The sequence below is a fragment of the Callospermophilus lateralis genome, chromosome 9 (assembly GCF_048772815.1).
Source record: "Callospermophilus lateralis isolate mCalLat2 chromosome 9, mCalLat2.hap1, whole genome shotgun sequence".
NCBI lineage: Eukaryota > Metazoa > Chordata > Mammalia > Rodentia > Sciuridae > Callospermophilus > Callospermophilus lateralis.
Window position 1 is genome coordinate 67,921,915 of NC_135313.1, and position 24,143 is coordinate 67,946,057.

At 36.5% G+C, this 24,143-nt stretch overlaps 1 protein-coding gene across 1 annotated transcript in view; it reads left to right on the top strand.

The window, feature by feature from the left end:
* Positions 1–16,175, top strand: part of Dpp4 (dipeptidyl peptidase 4) — an 81,233-nt gene extending 65,058 nt beyond the window's left edge. Inside the window, exons 22-26 of the mRNA XM_076866842.2 lie at positions 78–177; positions 3,033–3,097; positions 12,802–12,874; positions 13,138–13,211; positions 15,134–16,175. Of these exons, the coding sequence (XP_076722957.1) occupies positions 78–177; positions 3,033–3,097; positions 12,802–12,874; positions 13,138–13,211; positions 15,134–15,235 (414 nt within the window). The 3' untranslated portion in view covers positions 15,236–16,175. The remainder of the gene's footprint in view (positions 1–77; positions 178–3,032; positions 3,098–12,801; positions 12,875–13,137; positions 13,212–15,133) is intronic.
* The last annotated feature ends 7,968 nt before the right edge of the window (positions 16,176–24,143 follow it).

Consider the following 24,143-nt stretch of genomic DNA (forward strand, 5'->3'; position numbering starts at 1 on the left):
AATGTGGAAACTGCGACTCGCTTACCATATGTCCTTATTCCTTTACCTCCATAAAAATAACTGTTTCCATTCTTTAGTCATATGGAGGGTACGTAACCTCGATGGTCCTGGGATCGGGAAGTGGAGTGTTCAAGTGTGGAATAGCTGTGGCACCTGTATCTCGGTGGGAGTACTATGGTATGTAATTACTGTCAGGTACAAAGAAACAGCAATTGTTAAGCTTAAATTTTTCGTAACAAAATCATTCCTTTTAGAGTTTCACTCTTTACAGCAAATAATTTGAGTTTCAGTGTTTCTGCCGCAAATAATAGCCTGATTCATCTTAGAGGTTCTTCATGGATAACTATAATAAGATTCTGCTCTTATGTAAGCTTGAGTGATATTAGGTATTATCTACACAATTAGTTTCTTATCTACAAATTCTGTTTTCCAAATTGCAAAACAGCCTCATTGCTACATTTCTCAAATAAACCTTTCTTTAACTTCTTATTTTATTTTGGGACTTCCCATATTAGCAGAATAATGAAAGTGTGTGTCTCTTTCCCTTTGGGTAAAAGTCAAATAAAAGCTAGGCTTTAGATAGAAGAAGAATAGGACATAAGAATTTCCAGGGTTTTTTCCCCACTATCACTTAGTAGGAGAAAGATATTGTAGACTATTATCTTCATCGTTGAGAGAGTATTATTCTAGAGGGCAAGGTAATCTGTAAAATGATAATGGGCAATGGAAGACTAGATCTTCCTCAGAGGTAGGAAGATGTAGTATCTTCCTGGATCTCTTTATCCCCATCTCAAGCCATTTATGTAATGTAAGAATAGAATTACTGATAATAAATATGCTCATTAACTATTTCACATTGTGATATATGATAGTACCACCAGACCTGTGGAAAATCCTTTTTCAAAGTCTCACTCAGTCAATGGAAGTCAATGGACAAAATGCATCTTTCTGTTAAAAGAGTTGGAGGGCATAGTTACTATTTGATCTGCACACAATGGTATTGTTTTCATACAATACTTTTCTCCTTGAGATTGGTTATGTTAGATGGCTTGTTTTTGGAGACCTCTGGTGGTCAATAAAAAAATAGAAACAGTCTGTTGAGTTTAAAATGTATTATGTATTAATGATATCATTATGTATTAATGATAACAAATAACTTCATTAAGTGTATATGGACCAGCCTATTAGAGAGGAACTCAATAGTTTTTATATGTGTGCAAATTTGAACAATTTTATTTAAAGATTGGATAAAAGGAATATGTAAGTGGTATTTCAAGGCATATTTCTAAAAGTTATGCATAAATTTTAAATGTTATTTTAAAATTTTAGGCCTTCCCACAAATATAAACCTGGTTAGCATAAATAATAAAGGGGTATTATGTTCTAAGACAAGCAGAAATGAAGTCTGCCACTGTTTGGGAAAAAATTTGTTTTGCTCTTAATGCCCAATAAACCCTTATCAAACACACAAGTTATTAATATTTAAATGTTAGAGTTTATAAAGATATTTTATGAAGATCTTACATTTCAAATGGCTCTTTAAATACTGTAATTTAACAGCTGAGCATGATGGCACTTAACCTGTAATCCCAGCAGCTCAGGAGGCTGAGGCAGGAGGATCATGAATCCAAAGCCAGCCTCAACAATTTAGCAAGGCCCTAAGCAACTTAGCAAGACCCAGTCTCTAAATAAAATATAAAAAAGGACTGGGGATATGACTCAGTGGTTAAATGCCCCTGGGTTCAATCCCCAGTACAATATATATAATTTTACATAAGTATCCTCTAAATGAATAAAATTACATATAGTCTGTAATCATTTTAATCAAAATAATAAAACATTTTACTCATTTCTAAAAATATAAGAAAAATATTTTTATTTTAGCAGAAATGGCAAGAATACATGTAGAACAACTAATATTATTCAGTGTAGTTTTTAATCTACAATGTCAGCCATTCAAAAAAGATTAGCATGTTAAATTTTGATGATTTAATTTAAAGAATTAACAGAATCAATATTTATATACTTGTGCAGTTAGAGTGACCTTCAAGCCATCAACCTACGTAGCACAATGGCAATGGATCATGCTTATACTTATTTACTGTAATCTAGTCACTTAAGGAGGCAGCTTTCCAAACAGTTATGTCAGACTTCTAAGGTCATACTGGAATTTGGCCACACACACACAAAAAAAAAAAAAAAAAGAAAGAAAGAAAAAAATTCTCACTGATATCTTAGGGTAAATACATATAATGTATGATTTCATTTTTTTTTAATTGGGCAGGAAATATGTTTAATTATCAAAAAATCACCAAACCAATTATGCAACCTGTTTTTCACCATGTTTATAGATAAAAGAGCTTATGTCATTCGAGCAGACAGTTATTAATGTAATCTGTTTCATAATACTCAAGTGTTATCACACGAAATTGAGACCTCTCCACAAAATGAGAAAAACCAAATGTTTAGCTTGCATTGTGATAGAGCAGCTAAGCCAATATGGGACTGATAGCTGAACACTTTCTATTCATTATAGTGAATACCAACCTGTCAAAACATATATATGATTTTAAACAAGCAACTAGTAATTGATCATTGTTAGGGTATTCCAAAAGGATTTGTCTCATGACCAAAAAACTGAAGGTGACTCTTTGAGCAGGTCTTACTTCACATTGACTTTCTGCATGTGAGTTATCGATTGAAGTAAATATCATTTAGTTTGCTTTCCCTCTGCCTCCATCAGAGGGCTAACTGTGAGTGGGTTAGGGATGAGTCTGAAGAGGCCTGAATCTAGGTGGGCTTTCTGGGAATCAGTGTCTCTGGCTGCATAACAAGCCAAATCCGGGGGGATTAATTCTGAGGGAAACTATACACACACACACACACACACACACACACACACACACACACACAAACACATAAACACATATATCTCAGGAGATGAGTTATGATATAGGAAAACAAACTAACCCAATAAGCGGGAAGAAAAGTTATTATTGTAGGAATTAGTTGTTTTTTCCTTTCCCTCACAGATTCAGTGTACACAGAACGTTACATGGGCCTCCCAACTCCAGAAGACAACCTTGACCGTTACAGGGTAAGAGATGTGAGCTATGCACGTTTTAAAACCTGTTTATAAGTGGATTAAGAACTGTTTAAGTGTATCTATTCTGGAAAATATATATTTTTTTTAAATTTCCAACAAAATTCTTGTTAAAAAGAAATAACACAGGTGGTTTAGAGATAATCCAATAGCTTCCTCTACTATATTCTGCATAATTACAATCATTATCGTATGCTATATAGGTCACAATATGCATTCGTTTAGAAATACAAAGCAACACCAGATAATTACTTTAATTATAAAAATTTCAGTTTAGAAAACATATCAATTTCAACATATTCCTTTAGATACCGGAAGACTCTTTAAACCTTTAGCTAAATATTAAAATTTCTTATAGTATCATCATAATTAAGACATATCTACAAGCCTATAATTTTCTTACTCAGAGCCAGTTATGTACACTTTTTTTTTAAAACACAAGATTTGAGTAAAGCAAGTGAGGGGTTGATGCAGTTGGGCAGTACCCTGGAAAACCCTGACCATAAATTACTGAAGAGCATCCAATAGGCTGATTGCTTAAAGGCAGAGCCAGTGGGCAGGTTTCCCTGCAGATGAGCCATAGCATTTGAAATATGGTCTGGCAGCAGCAATCACTGGCTATCATTGCTAACAGAGACAGTGCCAGCAAAGCCAGAGTGTTCTCTTTGGTGCCACCTTGATGCCACCCCAAGTATGAGCTATTAGGTTTGGATCTTTCCAAAATTTTTGGATCTTTCTAAAATTTTTCTGATTATATGTGTCACTTTCCTTGGTCAAAAAAAAAAAAAAGAAAGAAAAAGAAAAAAAGAAAAAAGAAAGAAAAAGAAAAAAGAAACTTAAAACTTACAGATGACAAGGTAAATTATCTCTAATGCTCCCATTCTCCAAAGAATGTTCAAAAGGCTTCCTGAGATAGTGAATTAGAAAGAAAGACAACAATCTGAGGAGATCATTTCTGCTCATCTGTGTCACAATCCAATGCATGACTCTCAAGGTATTGAAACATTGCTTGGAACACTATTTGTCCATTTTTTGTAAGATGGCATTATTACTGTGTATTCTGAGACCATCTGATCAAAATGCAATAATATTAACTCAAAGTCTTTAAAAGTATAGACACACTAGTTTTACCTGTTACTTTCTACTTAATAAGCAAGTCTGTCCATCGGATGGGTGGAAGTGTGTTTGGGTGCCTGCGGGTGTTTTCATCTGTATTTGTCAGTCAAGATAGAAAAGTGAGGCACACAAATCATCTTTCCCTACAAGGCAGTCCCATAACCAGGTTGTCCCCATTTCTGTCAGTGCTCCCATCTGATACTTGATACCCAGTTTCTTCCCACTCTTTCTCCTCCACACAAACACCCTTTCCTTTCATAACCACCTTGCAGCTGTCATGTGACCTCGCTCCTTTTATATCAGAAACCCAGCTTGTTTCCCTTTAGCGTGTCTTCCCACGTCAGTGACCCTTTCCTGTGTACACAACTACATCCAGTCCCCGCTCTTTGGCCAGGTGGTCAGCCCCCTGATTACAGTGGCCCGGTTTATATGCAGGCTCACTGCTCCATTTCTGTAGCTTTCCATTTTGTGACAGTGCCCTCTGCCCCTTATGTCTGAACTGTCATTCGCTCTCCATCTCCATCTGTTAGGGAACAGTGGAGATGCATCTGCTTTTGAACCCTGGGTTGTTTTCTTGTATATCTTTTAATCCCCACTTGATTCTCTCTTGACTTAATCCTTATTTTGTACAGGATCTTCCCCCTCTGTAGCAAGGTTATTCAAGGTTTTCCTCAACATGATATTCTTTGGATTCCCCTGTATAAAATACAAAGCCCCAAACCTTTTCTGATTCATCATAAAAACACGTTGAAGGGAAACATTGTGATGTAAGTTTCATTTCCCATCACTTCTCTCATTTTATAGCTTGATCTTTTTTTTTTTTTTTTTTTTGTAAATGGCTCAATCTGAATACTTAAGTCTGATTGCCAGAAGACTTAAATTTGATTATCCCAAAGTACTAAAAGCTTCTGAAACATCAGAGGTTACTTCCTAGATCTTTCCCCCAGACTCTAGAATGAGAAGTCAAAAAGTTTATTTTGATGAACCACATCCTTAGGGGACATTGAACCCTGAAGCCCAGGGTCAGGTCCAAACCCTGACATCTAAGGAGGTACCTCCATGGTACCTGCCTTCCTTCCTCAAAGCACATCAGGCCTGCAGTGTATTTTCTTTTAACCAGACTCCCTATATAATTATATAGGGTAATTAGTTTTCTTCTGCCGTTTCAATCTGTATCTTTTTCCAGTCTTTTCTATAGACTCTCTTTCCCAGTCCAACCCCCCTCTCCCCCGACCTACCCCCCATGGTGGTGGCCATTTTCATCTCTCCCCTTAGGTGTTCACTGCATGAGGTAGTCATGTAAATAGAAGTCACTTCCTACTGCCAATGGCAACACACGCACACTGGGTGCACAAAGTCACTCTTACACTTCACTGCACAGATGGCACCCGAGGACTGTTTAATCCTTCCACGCCAGGAGTCGGGTTTTCTTGGCACGAAATTTATTGCTGGCAATGGACACATTAAAACTGCCAGTACCAGGGAGCTAAAGGTTCCCAATGTGTTACTCAGAGGAATTATCTGGGAGGGTGATAGTTAAGGTGGGCAGGAGAAAGTGAGGCAAATGCATTAGCGGAATTGTCTCCACCATGGTAAGTTGCTTCCTCCGAATGTGGAGAACTGAATCTATGTGGAGGAACTGAATCTAAGTTCCTATTTTTGGTGCACAGCAGGCTTTAGAATAAAGCTGCCCTCCTTTGTTTTTTAAATGAGCCTGTGCTTTTGTCTCTGGCAAGAATACATTCAGAGATTCTATTTTCCTCCAAGGCCCCAGCTGCCCCTCTGGACCCCATCTTTTACTTTTCTTTCCCAGGTTGCCTCTCTCTCTCTCTCTCTCTCTCTCTCTCTCTCTCTCTCTCTCTCTCCTGCTCTCTCCCTCCCTCCCTCCCTCCCTCCCTGGAAAGACAAAGAGGACAATTTCTTAGAGGCTTTTGCCACCCTGTGCATTTCTTCAGGTCAGAAGGAAATGTTTTGAAAAGGAGTCCCCTTTAGTCTGGAGCAGTGACTCTCTTCAGTATATTGATGATTAGACATGTCCAAAGGGTGCAATCAGCAAGGCCTTGATCTTCATCCATGTTCTGGGTTAAAAACAATCAACACAGCAGCCAGAATTAGAACCTTTGAAGGAGAATGCAGTCTTTTAATAAAACTCAAATGAGGAAAAGATTCACGATGAGGTCATTAATGACCTAGATTTGGAAGAATGTAGAGAAACCTACATCAATGAGAGGAACATGTCTTGTGAAATAAAGGTCCTATTTACTCCTGAGGAAAAGGAATTCTGAGGAACCCTTCATACGGCTGAATGCAGCAGACAGAGAAGCTGTGTGAGGCTATAAGCCTGCACCCATTGGAGGCTGCCTTGCACTTCAGCTGCTCAGCATTCAACTTAGGCTTAGTTCAACCACAGGGAGAACCCTTTCCCATTCTTTCAAAACTGCAATATAGATAGGGGACCCCAGGACTAAGGCTTAGATCCAATGCAGTGGCATAGCAGAGAGTCTGTAAGACTCTTTGGGATCCCTTTTAAAGGATACAAAGAGCTCATAGAAGAAAGAAGAACTTCATCTCCCTAAAGCTCCAAGAAGCTGGTCTCAGAGGCTCTAAATTGTGAGCCAAAGCAGAAGGGTGACAAATCTGAACTAATGAGTAGTGTAGATCTGTGGACATGTTTGTGCGATCAGTCTCAGTCCAAAACAGACAGAAAGTGTGACAGATCCTAGCAAAGGATTTAAGGGAGGCAACTCACTACCAAACAGCAGGCTCAGCCACCTCTAGGAGTCAGATCCTGAATAGCACTGGTAAGTGCTGTCTTAGATGGCCAATCATCACAGTCATTAGCCAAACATGCAAAACATTCACCCATTTAGGGTTCAGTTTATCTCTTGTAGGTAAAGAAAAGCCAAGACTTGGGGGAGATGAAATAAAAGTAGGTAATAAAACATGAGCTTGAATATGACAAAGTAGCCAATGTATGTGAAAAACACAATTGTGACTGTGGAGGCCCAGGAATTTCATATATAATTCTGTATGTCAGGAGCATGTAGGGAGGCAGAGGGTAGTGACCAAGAAGTTAAGGTTTCACTTTACCTCCTCTCCAATAGAGGGCATCGGGTTCCAATCACTTCATTCATTCTTTTAATTCATTTATAAAGTGCTTCTATGGCCAGACACTATTCTATGCTCTTTATGTGGATAATCGGTTTCAACTCTCCCCGACATCCTCTAAGTATTCTAATTATCTCCATTTTACTGGTACAGAAACTAAGGCACAAAAAAAATGTTAAGTAACATATAGATACAGAGGATTAGAAAAGGGAGATGGCACCATCTGAATCCAGTAGAGAAAGATGGAGGAGGGCAGAGAGAGGCTCTCAACAGATTCTGCAGAGGGGAGAGGCCGAGTAAGGAAGTAGACAGGTGAGTAAGAGGTGGAGTGGTTTTCCAGGGACACAGAAGAAGGGCTGAGGGAAGAGCAAGCCAAATGATGACCAAAAATGCAGGACATAAAACCAGGGAGGAAATGGGTTTGCGAGTACTCTGAGAGAGAAGTGCAAGATCAAGGGCAAGAGAAATGGGGCCCAAGTCCTGAGCCTTGTTGCCAAGAGAAGAGGGCAGCCTGGAACACACAGAAGGGACTGATTTAACTTGTAGAGGAGATTTATTTTGCATTTTGCTCAAAATTTGATAGGCTTTTGGCAAGTGTATGAAACAGTCATAGATTTGGCAGTCTTCTGCTAGCAGATTTGAAATGTTCAATCCTTAAGAACTGCTGCATCGTTAGGTTATGCAAAACAGGGTGCAATTTTGTAAATATGCCATCTTGTACTGATTTGACATTTGTTCTATTATCCCAGAATATGCCAAAGGGAGAGAGACCTTCAGATTTAAGCCAAACCTTAACTTGTTTGTGGAGTGCTGATAAAATGTTGACTGCTGTGTGATCTTTAAAGAAGCCAGTGTTGCTTGTGAGGCCTGAGGTAGAGCCCCCTGTCTGGGGTTGATGGGAGCTCTTTCCTTGGCATCTCATGGGTGCAGTTGTTTGATAGATGTAAACAAGTAAAACATCTGATATAGTGGGTTGAATTCACTTTTTTCGTAAATGTTTTCTGTGGTCTCTGCTGTGGCATTAATGATGCTTCCCAAATGGTATCATTTAATATTATTTATGTGGCATTGATTGCAAGTTAGAAGAATTCACAGAGCAAACCAGTAAATCCAAGGTAATATCTTCCTGAACTGGAGGGTTGTCGTTCATTAAACCCAATGACAAGAGCCTAGGAATGGCAATGAGCTTTTTGGCCATGATGTGAAATGACAATAGAATATGAATATCAGGGATGTGGACTTTGGAGTTAGAAAGATCTGTACCCAACTTCTGTTTCCTCAACTTACCCACAGTGTGAACCTGAGGCGGTCTCTGCACCTGAGTTTCTTCATCTGGATAAAGGAATTATTAGACCTACCTCACAGGGCTTTGAAAATGATTACCTGAGACCACCCCCCCCCCCGCCCCGGGGCCTGCCATAAAGCAGCTTTCAAAGCGTGGCAGCTGCTACCATTTCTATCCTCGGGAAGCCATGTGTCCTCACGGTTCTAGATGGCACGAGGAGCAGCTCACAATTTATTAGACCTTCTATTTCTCACGGTGCTTCCCTACTTTCATCAGCTCTTTCTTTTATTTCAAAAATACAAAGATTTATTTGTTGGAAGGTAACTGAGGAACCAGCATGATCCAACAAGCAGCTACAGATGGTTCTTCTGGGGGATTGAAGGAAAAGCTCCTCACAGAGATGCTGTGGAATCGGCACTGCCACTGGACCAATCCTTCCCACTTCTCTTTGCCAGACTGTTGCTGGCAGCGGGGCTCTCCGGAAGTTTCTAGCCTCAGGAGAGCGCCAACTGCACCACCATTGCATCCTTGCCCATTTATCACTCTGAGCTTCCTTTTTAGTAGTTGGTGATAGACTATTCGGCTTCTAACTTAGTCATCCATTTCCTTTTTTATTTTTGTTTCCATGGATAGGCAAAGGGGGATCATCCTACTTGGGTGGGTTAAAATAGCACCATTAATTTTTCATGATCATTAATCATACCTAAACGAACACATCTGATTCTTTCACGGGCTTTGTGTGTTACCTTCACAGCTTAAAGTGTGCCATACAATGGACAGTGGAGTCTTAACTGAGAAGCCAGAATATACAGACCAGTAGGGAAGGATCGATCAGTGGTTCCAGAGGCAAAGTGACATAGCTGCATTTTTTTTTTGGGGGGGGGAATATTCTCTGCAGCCTGAAAGCTTGTGTGTGTGCACCTTCCGGCTGCCTATCTGCCATCTCAAAGGTCCCTCTGGAGGCTTCTCCCAGTGAGCAGGGGAAATGTGCGTTTGAAATGGCACACTTATCTTGCAGTTGCAGGGGAAGCTTTTGTTTTATTTTTCTCCTGCTGCATTAAAGTATTTGTCTTTCTTTCTTTGTAGTGTAATATTGTTAATGTAAAACAATTTGCATCATGACACTTTTATCACAGTTTTCGTCTTTTTCTCAGTATGTTGCATTTCTCACCATGTCTAGTTCATCACAGCTACAGTGTGTACATCACAACATTTATCTTAGGCTCAGGGTTTTACTTGTTTATAAAAATTGTCTTCTTTCAGCCTGTATTCACTCCATTTAAGAAAAAAAAAAAAAAAAAAGGCAGCCAGAAACTGTTTTGGTCCAAACTCCAGTAGTTATCACATTCCTTGCTAAGTGTCCTGCGTATTTATATGTCTCCTAACTATTACTCTATGTTTCAATGACATTTCTCAGTTTCATGGCACAGGGAGGTTGTAGGAGCAGCTTTTGCTGTTCATGCTGCCAAGCAAGGCAAGCCCGTGAGGCTGCTGGAGGTGAGGTGAGGTGACACAGTGTATATCTGGGTCATGTCTCAGTGTTGAGGTTGGCTATCTTCTGTGAGCAACAGCTAGATTTAACTTGGGGAGAAAGAAGGTGGGAAGAAGTCTGCATGGGCTGAGAGCGTGACTAGCCGAAAAGATCACTGCAGAGGACACTGAAAGGACACCTGGTCCAGCAACTCCACATACTAATGTTCACTGCTAAGATGCAGGACTCAGCCCCTCTGTTTCCAGCTTTGAAAGGTGTGCTACAGTGTCTCTTAGGGAGGTTTATTTTGACCATTTCCTCCTGGAAGGGCAAAAAATTGCTCAGTTTTGTTGCTACATTAGGTTATATATCACCTTCATAGTCAGAAAATTTGCCTCCCAAATCTCAGCTGTGTAGACCAGACTCTCTTCCAATTATTTCAATGCAAGAAGGCATGGTGTTTCATGAGCCAGGGTATCCACTATTATTATGTACTTCAAGTTCCAGGACAGTTAATTAACATTTTATTTCACACTGTTCCTTTGCTGGGAGACAAATCATAAGCAGCTTGGAATTTTAGAAGTGATGAAGTGCAACACAGAAAGTAAAGGGGGTTTTGCTATCAGACTTTGTCCAGTTCTGACAGTTCCCATATATGTATCCTGATGCAAGTTACTTACCTTTTGAATTTCAGTGTCTCCACCTATAAAAACAGGGTTGATAGGAATCTGTTTCACACAAGTGTTGTGAGGATTCAGTATAACAGTGCTTTCTAACTCCTTTGTAAAGCTTAGTACAGTGACAGGCACAGAGTAAATGCTCAATGCACAATACCTATTATTACTAATGGCTATCTCACTGAATTTAAAAATGAGAATAATTTACTCTGCCTAAATTGGCTGTTCCCACTGACTGCAAAACAAAGTGGGCAAGTTCATATTAATTTTGTTTAATTATTTAATTGATAAATATTTAGTACTTGTTAGATGCAAGGAATAAAGTAATTGGTAATATAGACAAATTCCTTCTATTGCAGATTTTATAGTTTAGTGGAATACAAGTAAATATTGATTGACTAGATGAAATAATGAGTGGATAAATGAATGAACAAATGATGGATAAGTGGATGGATGGATTTATACATGGACAGATTTATATGGGACATCTCACCAAATGAAAAGTTTCTTAGAAGTAAGGAAAATTTAAGGTGTACCTTTTAATTAGTTCCAGGTATTTGTTCTAGAAATTTGTGAATACATTCTCAATTTGGGTCAGAAATGGAATATGTTCAGGACAAGTGGGGACTAGCCTGCACAGAAGTGGAAGGGCATTTGCTCTGAGCTAACCAGGACAGGATGATCTTGACACAGTTTGGGTAACTCTGCTCTGAAAGTTGTAGACAGAATGTCTTTTACCAGAAACACTGTGTCACAGATTCTCACATTAGCATCAGCAATTTAACCTAAAAAAAAAAAAATCTTTTACTATGCCTCTTGATTCCTTATTTCCATGAGGGAGTACGAGGAGTTATTCTTATTTCCATTTTACAGAAATCAAGGCTCAAAGTGCAGTTGCACACCTCTCTGATTTGAAGCTGAGACTAGAATACAAACACTCTGACTTCACCCCCATCCCCTTCCTGCTTGACCACCAGGACTCCAGTCAATAATATTAAGCTGGTATTAGCTACAAAAATATAAACTTTGGTTCTTATAAAATATCACCAAAGTGCTGCAAGACTTGCTGGCTGAACCCTTTCTCTCTCTTCCCTTATCCATCCCATCACAGGATAACCAAGTGGACTCTGGCTCCCCCCTCCCTACCTCTGTCTGCTATTTTAATCTTCATCTCCACTTTGTAAATAGCCCCAGAATAGAACCAGATGGCCAGTTCTCTACTTTCAAAGAGTTTTTCATCAAAAACCTCTTCATTCTAGAAGCCCTAACTGACTCAAGTCATGAAGCCATCTTCAAAAAGCTGATCTTCCTTTTTTTTTTTTTTTTTTTTGGTCCTATTTCCCTAGCTGACTTAGATATGTCTTGAACTAATAGCAGCATTTCCTGCAATATAAAGAATGAAGCAGACAACAACAACCCACTGATTTTCCAAGGCCATTCTTGATCTTTTTCACCCTTTTCCCCTCCCATATGGTACATTTGTCTAGGTTTTAAACATCTGTTCCGAAAGAGGTAATGTTTGCTTTACATTCAGAACCTAGCAATGTGGACCAAAGTTCACATGACATATTGCAGAGTATGTTTAGTTGCAAATGCTATGTACAGGCTCTTTGAAATGTAGCATGTATGGCACCATGTGACACATGGTTGCCATGGTAATACACTTTTTGGCTGAACTACAGCAGAAGCCCATGGAACATACATTGCTAATATGAGGCTCTGCCCTGTGCTAATGCATAGGACACAGCCAATCTGGGATCTGGGACTCAAGGGGTTTTGCATGCAGCCTGGGTGGCAGGTGCCCTCTTCTTGCATGTGCAGGGAAGATGTAGCATCCTCCCTTTCCAGTCCTGTCTCCCAGGCACAGGGCATGCTGTGCATTCTGCCATGCATGAAGACAGCATTTGCTTGAATATCGGTTTGCTATATTTTGTATCAAAGGGGGCCCCAGCTGAAAACATTTTATTTTGTAAACTGAAGTGAAAAATCAGTTTATGGCAGATCCTTTTTTGAATAATGACATTCTTTTTCCCAATTCCAGAATTCAACAGTCATGAGCAGAGCTGAAAATTTTAAACAAGTTGAGTACCTCCTTATTCATGGAACAGCAGATGGTGAGTTTCAGTTAATTAGACTTTTTAGTATCACAGACAGGTTTGCAATTTCACTACTGACAAAACAAAAGCATGAGGGGCAAGACTGTTACATTTACTTCAATAAAACAGTGTTGCTTTCCACAACTCACTTGTCTTGGGCTAAATGGGATGCTGAGTCCTAGAAATTTAAACAGTCCCTTTCTTCTGTGCCTTTTCCACCCTTTGGTATCAGAAACTGGAGAAGCTATTAGCTACTTGATGTTTCCTTTCTCTCCCTGCAGATAACGTTCACTTTCAGCAGTCAGCGCAGATCTCCAAAGCCCTAGTGGATGCTGGAGTGGACTTCCAGGCAATGGTACAGAAAACTTTGTTCAAGGGGAACAAAGTGGCTGGTGGGATCTAGTTTTCTCTTTGGAGGATACCTCTTCCCAAAGACATCCCAGGAGTCAGGGACAGAAAAGAGTTTTTATTTTTCCAATGTAAAGTCAGAGAAGTGATATGCCTGAATCATACATAGAGTGATGTTCAGTGGTATTAGAGAATGTGGGGTTGAGAAGCACAATATTGCATATCCTGGGAGTGTCAAAACACTGCTCTCCTGTTCCTGTGATTGTTCAGTCTCTCCCTGTTTTGATTCAAAAGTAATCACTTACTCAGTAAATGTGTGGCAGAGTAATTCTAAAGTGAAACCAGCATGATAATAGCTCAGCTCAAATATGAAAATCCATTTCTGTCTAGTATGTATTACTAGCCTTTGTAACAACAGTGGGATGTTAATAATCAGCATGCTTCAGATTTTGTGATTGCTATGTTATCTTTTGTTGAACAACCACAGACAATAAACAATGAGGCTTGTTTTACAAAGTCAGAAATGGCTAGAGCTGTTGTCGCCTGTACAGAGGATGTTTCCAGGTATTTAGTCAAATTCATTTTCTGTATTAGAGATTTTCAAATTAAGAAGAAATACATATGCATACATACATACATATACATACATACCTATGCTAAATAATTTGAGTAAAATGCAATAATTTAATTGCATAAAATAATTTAGGTAAAATGCAGCTTTCTCATCTATTGAAAAAAGGACTTCTTTCTCTCACTCTTCGAATATACATGATTTTCTCTGTGCTCAGTTCAAATGGTGCCTGCTATATAGGAATGGGACAGTTATGGAATACAGAGAAAAACTGGCATCTTTTTTGGCCAAATTCTCCTAAGAGGTTGAGCTTTATTTTTCTACTATTCAAAGCAAAATTCATGATACTTACAGCCGTTTTTGAGAATTAACTTGTATCTCCAAAATATATGTTTGCCTGGCAATGACTTCCCAATTATTTAATAGGGTGATAAATTTTGCCTCAGGGGCTGGAGTTGTGGCTCAGTGGTAGAGTGCTTGCCTAGCATGTTTGAGGCACTGGGTTCGACCCTTAGCACCACATATAAATAAATGAATAAAATAAAGGTTCATCAACATCTAAAGAAAAAATTTTAAAAATTTGGCTCAGGTCAGAAACTCCTTCTATATAAATGTTAGATTTTTTTTTAAAGGCCATTGTAATATCTAAGTATTTGCAAATAACCCATTTATTTATTTATTCATTCATTCTTTCATTCATTTTAGATGTTGATGAACCTTTGTTTTATTTGTTTATTTTTATGTGGTGCTGAGGATCGAACCCAGTGCCTCACACATGCTAGGCAAGTGCTCTATCACTGAGTCACAACCCCAGCCCCTACTTTTGACTTTTGACTTCATTTATGTTAAACATATAGTTCTAATATTGAAACAGATTTTTACCAGTTCCTTAGTGACATATATTAGGAAAGTTGCCTTTTAAATTTTCATTTAATATAGTTTATCTTAATAGAGTATAGAGAAATCTGACACTTGATAACAAATAAAATAGGTGGGCTTAATGAGTATATATGCCTGCATCGGGTGATTTAAGTGTCCTTTGAGTCAAACTTGAAAGTGGGTTTGGATATTTTAATTAGAATTTATATTTGCTTAAAGTACTATTCAGTTAAGCCAAATGCACAGTAGATTTTCTCAGCACCTCTTAAAGAGGATCAGAGACTTCTGCAGGACAGAACAACATGCCTTGGGAAAGCTCTGGAGAAAAATTAGACAGTTTTTGTGATCATAATTCAGTTTTTAAACTATTTCAGGTATCAAAACACCCTGTTTTCTACCACATATGTTCATGAGAGCTCTTTTGATTTTTTTTTAAACAGATGACTTCCTAATTCTGACCTTTTTCTTTCTTTCTCTAGTGGTACACAGATGAAGACCATGGAATTGCTAGCAGCACAGCACACCAGCATATATATACCCACATGAGCCATTTCATAAAACAGTGCTTCTCTATACCTTAGCACCTCAAAACAGCATGCCATTTATAGTTCATTAAAAAAAAGCATTTTGTTCTCATTATCTCAAAACTGCAATGTTAAAATGATAATCTTTAAAAATGCACTAAAATGAAGAAAATTAAGGTTACCTTTATTTCCAAATTTCATACTTATGTTCATAAGTAGGGACTTCTGTCTTCATGACAGATTATTACCTTACAGAAATTTGGATTATGCATTCTGGTTTTATTTATCACTTAAAATCATTTCCATGTCAGCTGCTGAAACAACAAATATAAATTATTTTTTATGAGAGCTTTGCATAGGTCCCCTGGGTAACATTTTCATTTTTTTCTGGCTAGTCCAAATCTTGTTCTTTTCTTTAAAGGGATGACAAGACGTGGGCAATGATGTCACTAGTGCAGGGACAAGAGTAGAGGGTATAGGGAAAGGAGCTAGCAGAGCATGGCTACGAACCCAGGTCCAAGCACGCCAACCCCACAGGATACTGTCAGCTCCCCTCAGAGAAGAGCTGTTCACAGCCAGACTGGCACAGTTTCTGAGAAAGACTATTCAAACAGTCTCAGGAAATCATATATGCAAAGCACTGACTTCTAAGTAAAACCACAGCAGTTGAATAGACTCCAAAGAAATGCAAGGGAAACTGCCAGCAATGTAAGGCCCCCAGGTGCCAGTTATGGCTATAGGTGCTAGGAAAACACAGCAAGGGTGATGGGAAAGCATTGTAAATGTGCTTTTAAAAAAAGGACTGATGTTTCCTAGTGCAAAGAGGCAGCTTGGATCTGAGATGTGAACACATCAGCTTGCCCTGTTAAAAGTTGAAAATATTTGTATCTCAAATTCTAACATGAAGGAGTTCTTGCATCAATTTTTGTTTCATCTCTTTGAGGATTTTAATTGAAAAAAAACTTAATTTCCTCCAATTCATTTTTTTAAATGGAAAATAAACTAGAACATTTGTGTTATTATTATTTCCATTCTATGTGCTGTGGAATTTCTCCTGGTCATTTAATAAATGTACCTTCATTTTTTCAGAGGTTATGAGTTGTGTTTTGTATCAGATTTAGATCACAGTGGCATATGGACACATTTATCCAGAAGGTTCATGTTTATTTTGTTAACAATCCTGGACTAGCATGTAAACGTGGAAAGAGCTCAGCTTTTATTTAAAAAAAAAAAAAAACTGTATACACATAGTAATGTGTTATATTAAGCATCTCATACAATTTTAATTTAATACATACAAAATTTCTGTTATCACTGGGCATGGAGGCATACACCTGTAATCCCAGCAGCTCAGGAGGCTGAGGCAGGAGGATAGTGGGTTCAAGGTCATCCTCAGCAACTTACTGAGGCCCTAAGCAACTCAGTGAGACCCTGTCTCAAAACAAAAAAGGGCTGGGGATATGACTCAGTGGTTCAGCACCCCTGGGTTCAATCCCTGGTACAAAAAAAAAATCTATTATCAAAACACATAGCTTTTGAGAAATCAATTTAAAATCATATTGGTCATTTATATAATACATAATTTATAATTTCATTCTATGGAACTATGAGGAGGCTCACATTAAAAAAAAAAAACAATATTAACAATATAACCATACTAGTTCTGACAGTTCAGTAAAAGTGAATAAAAAAAAAAAAAGCAAGTTATCACTTAAGTATTTGACCAGTTTTTTGGTTGAAAGAATTATAATAATGAAAGTGTCAATTTAAGATGCCGAATTTGATCTAGCAATGTCTATATAACTGAGAAAACATTGTTTTTTGTTTCAATTATCTGCAAAACAGCCTCATTTTAAAAAGTAAAAATTACTTTATGAATTTAAACTCAGCTTCAGACCAATTTGCTAGACAAAGTTATCTCAGAATGAGCTATAGCATAAAAACCTAAAATGGAAAAAGCCTATCAATTCAACATGAGATTGGTGAGTCATGCATACGAAATAGAGGATCTGAAATCCAGCTTCAACTATATTTTCAGAGCATGCTATCAAGTCACTTTACCTTATCTCCTAAGTCCCACTCATCCCTTGGAATCATAAACCAACATTCAACTAATCTGTGGGTTTCTTGTCATTATTCTATTTTTTAATATATCTCAATTATTATGAACAGCTGGGACAATCTTTGCAGAGTTCTATATCAAGGAAGACCAGTGATATGTTCACACCCTGGACAGCATTAATTCATAAAATCAAATTTATTAGAAATTCTTCTTTTATCTTAATTGAAAATTACACATTATACAATGACAGATATTATATTAATATCTAAATAAAATACTGTGTGATATTTGTAAAGTATCAAAATTAAATGAATTTATTGTTCTCTTCATTTCTAAGCATGTTGAACATTTTTTTCCTTGAGTCCAGAGTTAATAAAAAAAATCATAACACATATTTTTCAGGCAAAGGGGGCTACAAGTGCTAATGATATGAATAAATTCAAAGCAGTTTTTATTTGACCTTCATAGGATAAGTTTTACATTTTAATAAGAGTTTCAAATTTGCCTATTAGAAAAGGAAGATGAGGAAATTGATAGATTCACTAGACCCACTTAACCTGAGGACAAATGTGAAACACAAGAACTAGTCATACCACTAAAGATGTGCAGACTTGTCTCTGGTTGACAACTGCAGACTCTGCAAACTAGTGAGTGACTAAGACTTCTGTCACTAACAGCCTGTGAGAGTGCAACAGAGTCCAGGGGTGCATGCACCAAAAGAAGGGAGAAACAGTTCATGTCTCATCTGTAGATACAGGCTCATTTTTAAAGTTTCTATCAAAACTTTCAGAAAATTACTTTAAATTATTTTTGAACATTTTTTATTGGAAACTTGGCTAAAAATAATTTCATATCTTTATGCTTTCTTAAATAGAAGGCACAGAACATAATTCGATGCATTCATGATGACTCAGAGCCGCCACCATAAAGATCAATCATCACATCAGGCTGTATGATATCCTGAGGGTTTTGTTTCCTTTCATATTCACAGGCTATCGGTTCCACCTTTTGGCATTTTCTGCTTTTTCTCTAAGTTGACGTGAGAATACTGACTTATAAGACTACTCGATTTGTAAAATATTTAAGATTCAATAAATTCTAAATCAAAAACATACCAAAACACAAGCATGGCTTTTTCCATAAAGGAAGAGAATTTTGTTGTGCCAACTTTATGACAAGTTATTTTAGCAGTGTCCAAAAATCTTTTTGCGTGCATCCTTAGTGACCTGGAGTATGTATTCAGGATGTCTCTTGGATACAGATGGTTGAGAATGAGAGTGAAATGAAAGATATAAAGTATAATGTCACTCACTATCCAAAGAAAAGCTCAAAGCTTGGTATTAATAAAAATCAATGTTGTGTTGAGTAGGAATTTATCATTTATGCACGTCATCTTTCTGTGTAATATTAATATTTGACCCCAAGAATTTAATAAAAATAGAAATAACTTTCTTGCTATTGAGAAGGGAGTTTTTTTTCCTAATGTTTACAGGCTTTAAACTTCAACAAAATCAACATTCTTATTCTACATAGCCTCTCATTGAATCAAGTCTACAAGTATTTCAAATTGTTGAAAGAGCATGTATCAGTATGGTGAGATGTGCAATCATCTGACAATCAAAACCCTTAGTTACAGTCATTTCTTGGTATCCACAGAGGATTGGGTCCAGATTTTCTCATGAATATAGGTACCAGACTCTGGGGATATTTAAAATACTTTATATAAAATAACATAGCATTTACATATAACATAGGCATATCTTCCTATATACTTTAACTCATCTCTAGATCACTTATAATAACTAATGTAATGTAAATATTATGCAAATAGTTATTATACTACATTTTTAAGGGGCTGGTGAAAAGAAAACTAAGACTGTGCTTGTTAAACATAGACACAATTTTTTTTTTACAAATAGTGTTCATTTTCAGATGGTTGCATCCACAGTTGTGGAACCTGAGGATTAGGAGGGCACCTGTACTTCTTGAGACCTCTTTTATCCAAAGCCATGACATTTGTGAGTAATGAGAAAAAAGGGGAGGATTTAACTGGGTAAGTTTGCTTACCAATGATAACCTCAGAGAAATGGGTGGTGAAGAAAATATAGCATATTGAAAAGAAATATTATTCGTCTTAACCTGATTTTGATTTTGGTTCCATGAACCAGAATGAACACTCCATAAGGGGGAAGACAGTCCCATCTAACGTCTTATTGGACACGCAGCATCCTGTAGCCAAAGTCAGATGAACCAGGGTTAGGTTATCAGTAACTAATGGCTAGTGAAAAACATTTAAAGGACATTACTAAGACTTTTTCAACTGTAGTACCAACATACCTACCTCAAACGATTGTGCTTATAGAGATTTATGTATCTGCAATATCTAATGCTCTCCTTTCATGTTCTCCTTCCTCCTAGTGGCATTTATCTGGTGCTTCTTCCACCTTGATAGCCTCATGGATTGCATAGGTTTTTGCCTTAGGCTTCTATATCCTTAGGCACTGGCCTCATAAAGGTGCTTAATAAGAATGGCTTTTGTTCTGATACATGCCAGTAAGAATCCATTTTGTTTTTTTAAACTAAGCAGAAGCATCTTCTGACACATTTTACTTTTGTTCTATCAGCAGCTTGTTCTAGCTGGGTAAACACCAGAATTAGAAAAAGGGGTAAAATACCACTGCTACCTTCCAAGAGCTTAAAAACAAATGGAAGAAATAAGTCACATAGCAGAAACCACATGATCCTACACATACCAATAATGAAGAAGACCTAGAACAAAGCAAAGTGCACAGTAAGAATAAATGATATTGTAGGCAGAGGAAGGTGGCTTCTGAACTTTCATGAGGCAGACATTGGCTGAACTTCATACCACACTTAGAATTATTCAATAGTCTCAGGCTTCTGTGCTTATGCCATGCTTTTCAGAACTTTTTTTTTCAAATACAAATCTCTGTATGTGTGTACATACATATATAAAATCTCCATGTATAGAAGTTCTACAAAGAAGATATTCCAACAAAACTAGTATATCTGGACTAATTCATTAAGAACCCCAGGAGCCCATTTGGTTTCAATACTAATAGAAATTTAGTAACTATTCAGAGAGAGTCTATTTGAGACTATCTGAGAGTCATTTTAGAAGCAGGATCCCCAAAGGAATGATTCCATTCTTTCCTCCACTATATTTTCTACTGTGCTGTCAGATTAATCTTTTCAAAAACTCATATCTCTCCATTACTAAGAGCTTCTTAATGGATAAAGTTCAAATATCCTAAAATAGAATTTGACATCATTTATAATGTCTCCATCTTCTGTTTTTACCTTTTTTATTTTTTCAAGTCTTACTATCTTCCTAACATTGCACCACCCTGGCTCCATGTACACTATACATCAACTATGCCAGGAGTAGTTACTGCTACCTAGTTTACTGTTTTATCTTTATTTCAATATTGACATGGGGCTGAGAATCTCTGCAGTTACTGAGTGCGCTTCCTTCCCCATTTCTATCCTAATTCATGTGCTAGCTCATCTATAACATTTTATTCAAACCCTGTCCTACTCAAAGTTCCATCCTTGGGTTATATATCATTTTAATATACCACCAAAATAGTGAAAAATTGCATTTTATTATAGCCATATACCCAACTTACCCTTAGAAGCAAAGGTCATAGTCCTGTTTTCAAAGTTCCAGAACACACAATAGTGCTCAATATACTGACAACCAAATTGGAGGAACAGCATATCAGCTGGCTCAGCTTTTTGTATAGAATATCTAAATAAGATCTCTAAAGTAGTATCAGTAATTCTTGATTACTAGGCTTTTGACTTGAACTACCCTTTCCAAGTAGATATTTGGAGACTTGTCATATTACTTAAATTACTTTCATAAATCTTTCAAGTGGTTATAATCTCAAACATTACACTGCATAAATATATAATAGAGACATATTGAACAAATTGTAGAGCAATATTACATAATGGTAGAATAATAGTAGAATAAGTGCTCAGGAGTAAATAGGCTAAAGTTAAACAGAAACAGAGGTAGGTCAGTGCAGATAGGAAGCATAATAAACCACACTTTTAAGAGTCTAGAAAAATCCAAAAATACCTAAGGAAGGTCCTTTAACAGATTATGGGTCTAAACTACACTAAAAAGACATTCCAATTATAGTTAGGAAAGACTTCCCGATACTATATGCTGTTTAGTAGTAGAAATTACAATGTAAATTCAATAGTCAAGAGAGAAATACTAAGGAGCAGGTAAAGTTCTGAATGTACTGATCTCCACAGCACAGTTCCAGATGACTACAAAAGATTAACTGTCTGATGTGAGCTTTATAACAAATTGAAGGGAGACAAATTTCAGGAAACTCTTCCTCATGGATTTTTTTTTAAAAAAAACAGGATTTAAGGAGTTCCAATATGGGAAATTCTGATAATGACCTTGGAGCCTCTTTCTGGTTCTAACAGCAATGTCATTTGCACCCAAGACATTGTACTCCAGAAAAATGAGAAAATATATTCTTATATAGTTCTCATTGTTTTTTGTTCATAAGTTCAAATTATTTGACTATTCTTGAAATCTTTACCTTACCAAGGTTTCTTACACTTGGGGATGTCTAAATTTAAATATTACATTCAAACAAATAAAATGTTCTACATGAGCCATGTGTGGTGGCACATTCCTATAATCCCAGTGGCTCCATAGGCTGAAAGCAGAAGAATCACAAGTTCAAAGCCAGCCTCAGCAACTTACCTAGGCTCTAAGCAACTTAGTATGACCCTGTTTCAAAGTAAAAAATAAAATAAGGGATGGAGATGTGGCTCAGTGGTTAGGTGCACCTACGTTTAATCCCCAGTACTCTTCCAAAAAAGTTCTATTTTGATTTTGTTGTTAATATGAAGGAAAAACAAAGACAGGACACATTGCATCATAATTTAAAATATACAAGGAAATTAGTTAGGATAAATATTTATTTCCACATAACATTTGTTTTGAAAAACAATATCCTAGTCACATTTACACATTACTTAAACTTTGCAATAAATTACATTCAATATATTCAGTAATTCTGACCAGGAATCTGAAATTAAGAGTAAATATATAACACTAAATTTTTCTTATGTTTTATATGATTTCAAAATATTAGGATTAACATAGAGATAGCATTAAAATTCACACAGGAACAAAATGACTATAAAAATACTCAGAAATACAGAATTTCATTGAATATGATTGCTTATTCAAATCAGTGATCACATGAAGTTTTTAATTCACTGTGATCATTTTTAACTGAACAGTTAGTAATATATTAAAACACTAGGAGACTGCTTTTGGGACTGACTGGCTAAATCATAAAATAATGGAAATGTTTACAGTGTATATCAGTATTATAAAATACAAAAAGGCAACCTATTTAGAACAGAAAGTTTCTGTTATAAAGACAAACTTTTTAAACTGCAAATTCTTCTTCCCATAATTTTTTGACTCATGTTCCATTTTTAAAAAATGACTCCTTCAAGGATTGTGAGGAAAATGTTTTCAGAAGGTATCAAAATGTGAAATCTATTGGAGGATTTGTTGCTTTTTTCCCCCTTATTAGCTTAATCACAAAAAGGAATTTATTCTACTTTTCGTGTGCATGTACAGAGTACATGATTAATAGTATATAAAAGCCAAGGGGCTCAGAAATATTGTAAAATTGGACATTGAAATATTTTAAGTGTGATGACCACTGACTCAAATTTAGTTTTTATTCATTTCACATTCAACTAAAATGAAATTAAATATTACATTTTTTGTAATGCTCAAACCCTTAACTTTCCTTCCTCTTGCATAAGCTTATTAAATATGGATTATTTCATATGGACTAAAATATCTACAGAACCTTCTCAAACAGAATCTGAAATTTTCATTTAAAAGATTGTTTTTCCACAACATGCATTTAATTAAAAAGTGGAAAAGAGCTTTGCAGGAAAAAAAATTACAATTGGAGACCTTTTGGTCTTCATTAGAACATGATTCAGGACCAACATTAAGCAGTTCATGACCATTAGTAGCAGAATAACTGTACAGAAGTGGAATTTCATGTATGATAATTTATCTTGTGTTACTCTACAAGTATGTATTTATAGGTTTATTTGGAAAACATCTCTTGTCAATGGGAGAGAAATTTAACAGCACATTTCTGATAAATCCCACAAAACCATTACAAAGTTTTTCTAAAGCATTTCATACAAGCCTAATATTTGATCATATATTCACAACTTGAATTTTAAGCAAATACTAGTTGACTCATTGCATTAGTATCTGATTGTTTTTAACAAGCTGTGAACAGGTTATAGATTTTTTTTTCAAATGACTGTAAGTTTTGGTTACATATAAATTTTTAAGTATTAAATGTATCATATTAAATCAAGGAAGTGCATAAATATTATTATTAAAAATGCTTTCAAACTAACTGTTTGATTTTTTTTAAGTAAGTCACTAATGCTAATCTATAAAAATAAAAAGAAGTAAGACTACCTTTCAAAATTCTTCTGAATGAAATTATCAGGCATCTTCAGGTTACTAAAGTAGGAAAATACAAACTAGGCAAATATGACTTATCTCTTTAAGAAAGCTATTGCTCTCATAAAGCTGACAATGAGAATTCAGTGTTTATAAATGCCTTACAGCAAGGAACACAACACGGATTCTTGCATTAGCTATTGTATCTGCTCACAAGGTTGTCTCACTGCTCAGAAGGTTAAACACAGAAATGAAACAAGTATTGCACTACTTACAGTATGAAGGTGGATTGGGGATGAGAAACAGAATTTACAATACATGATCAAAGCAGTTTTATTAATAATTGTGACACTCTTCTCATATATATGAAAAAAAATAAATTGAAGATCAAG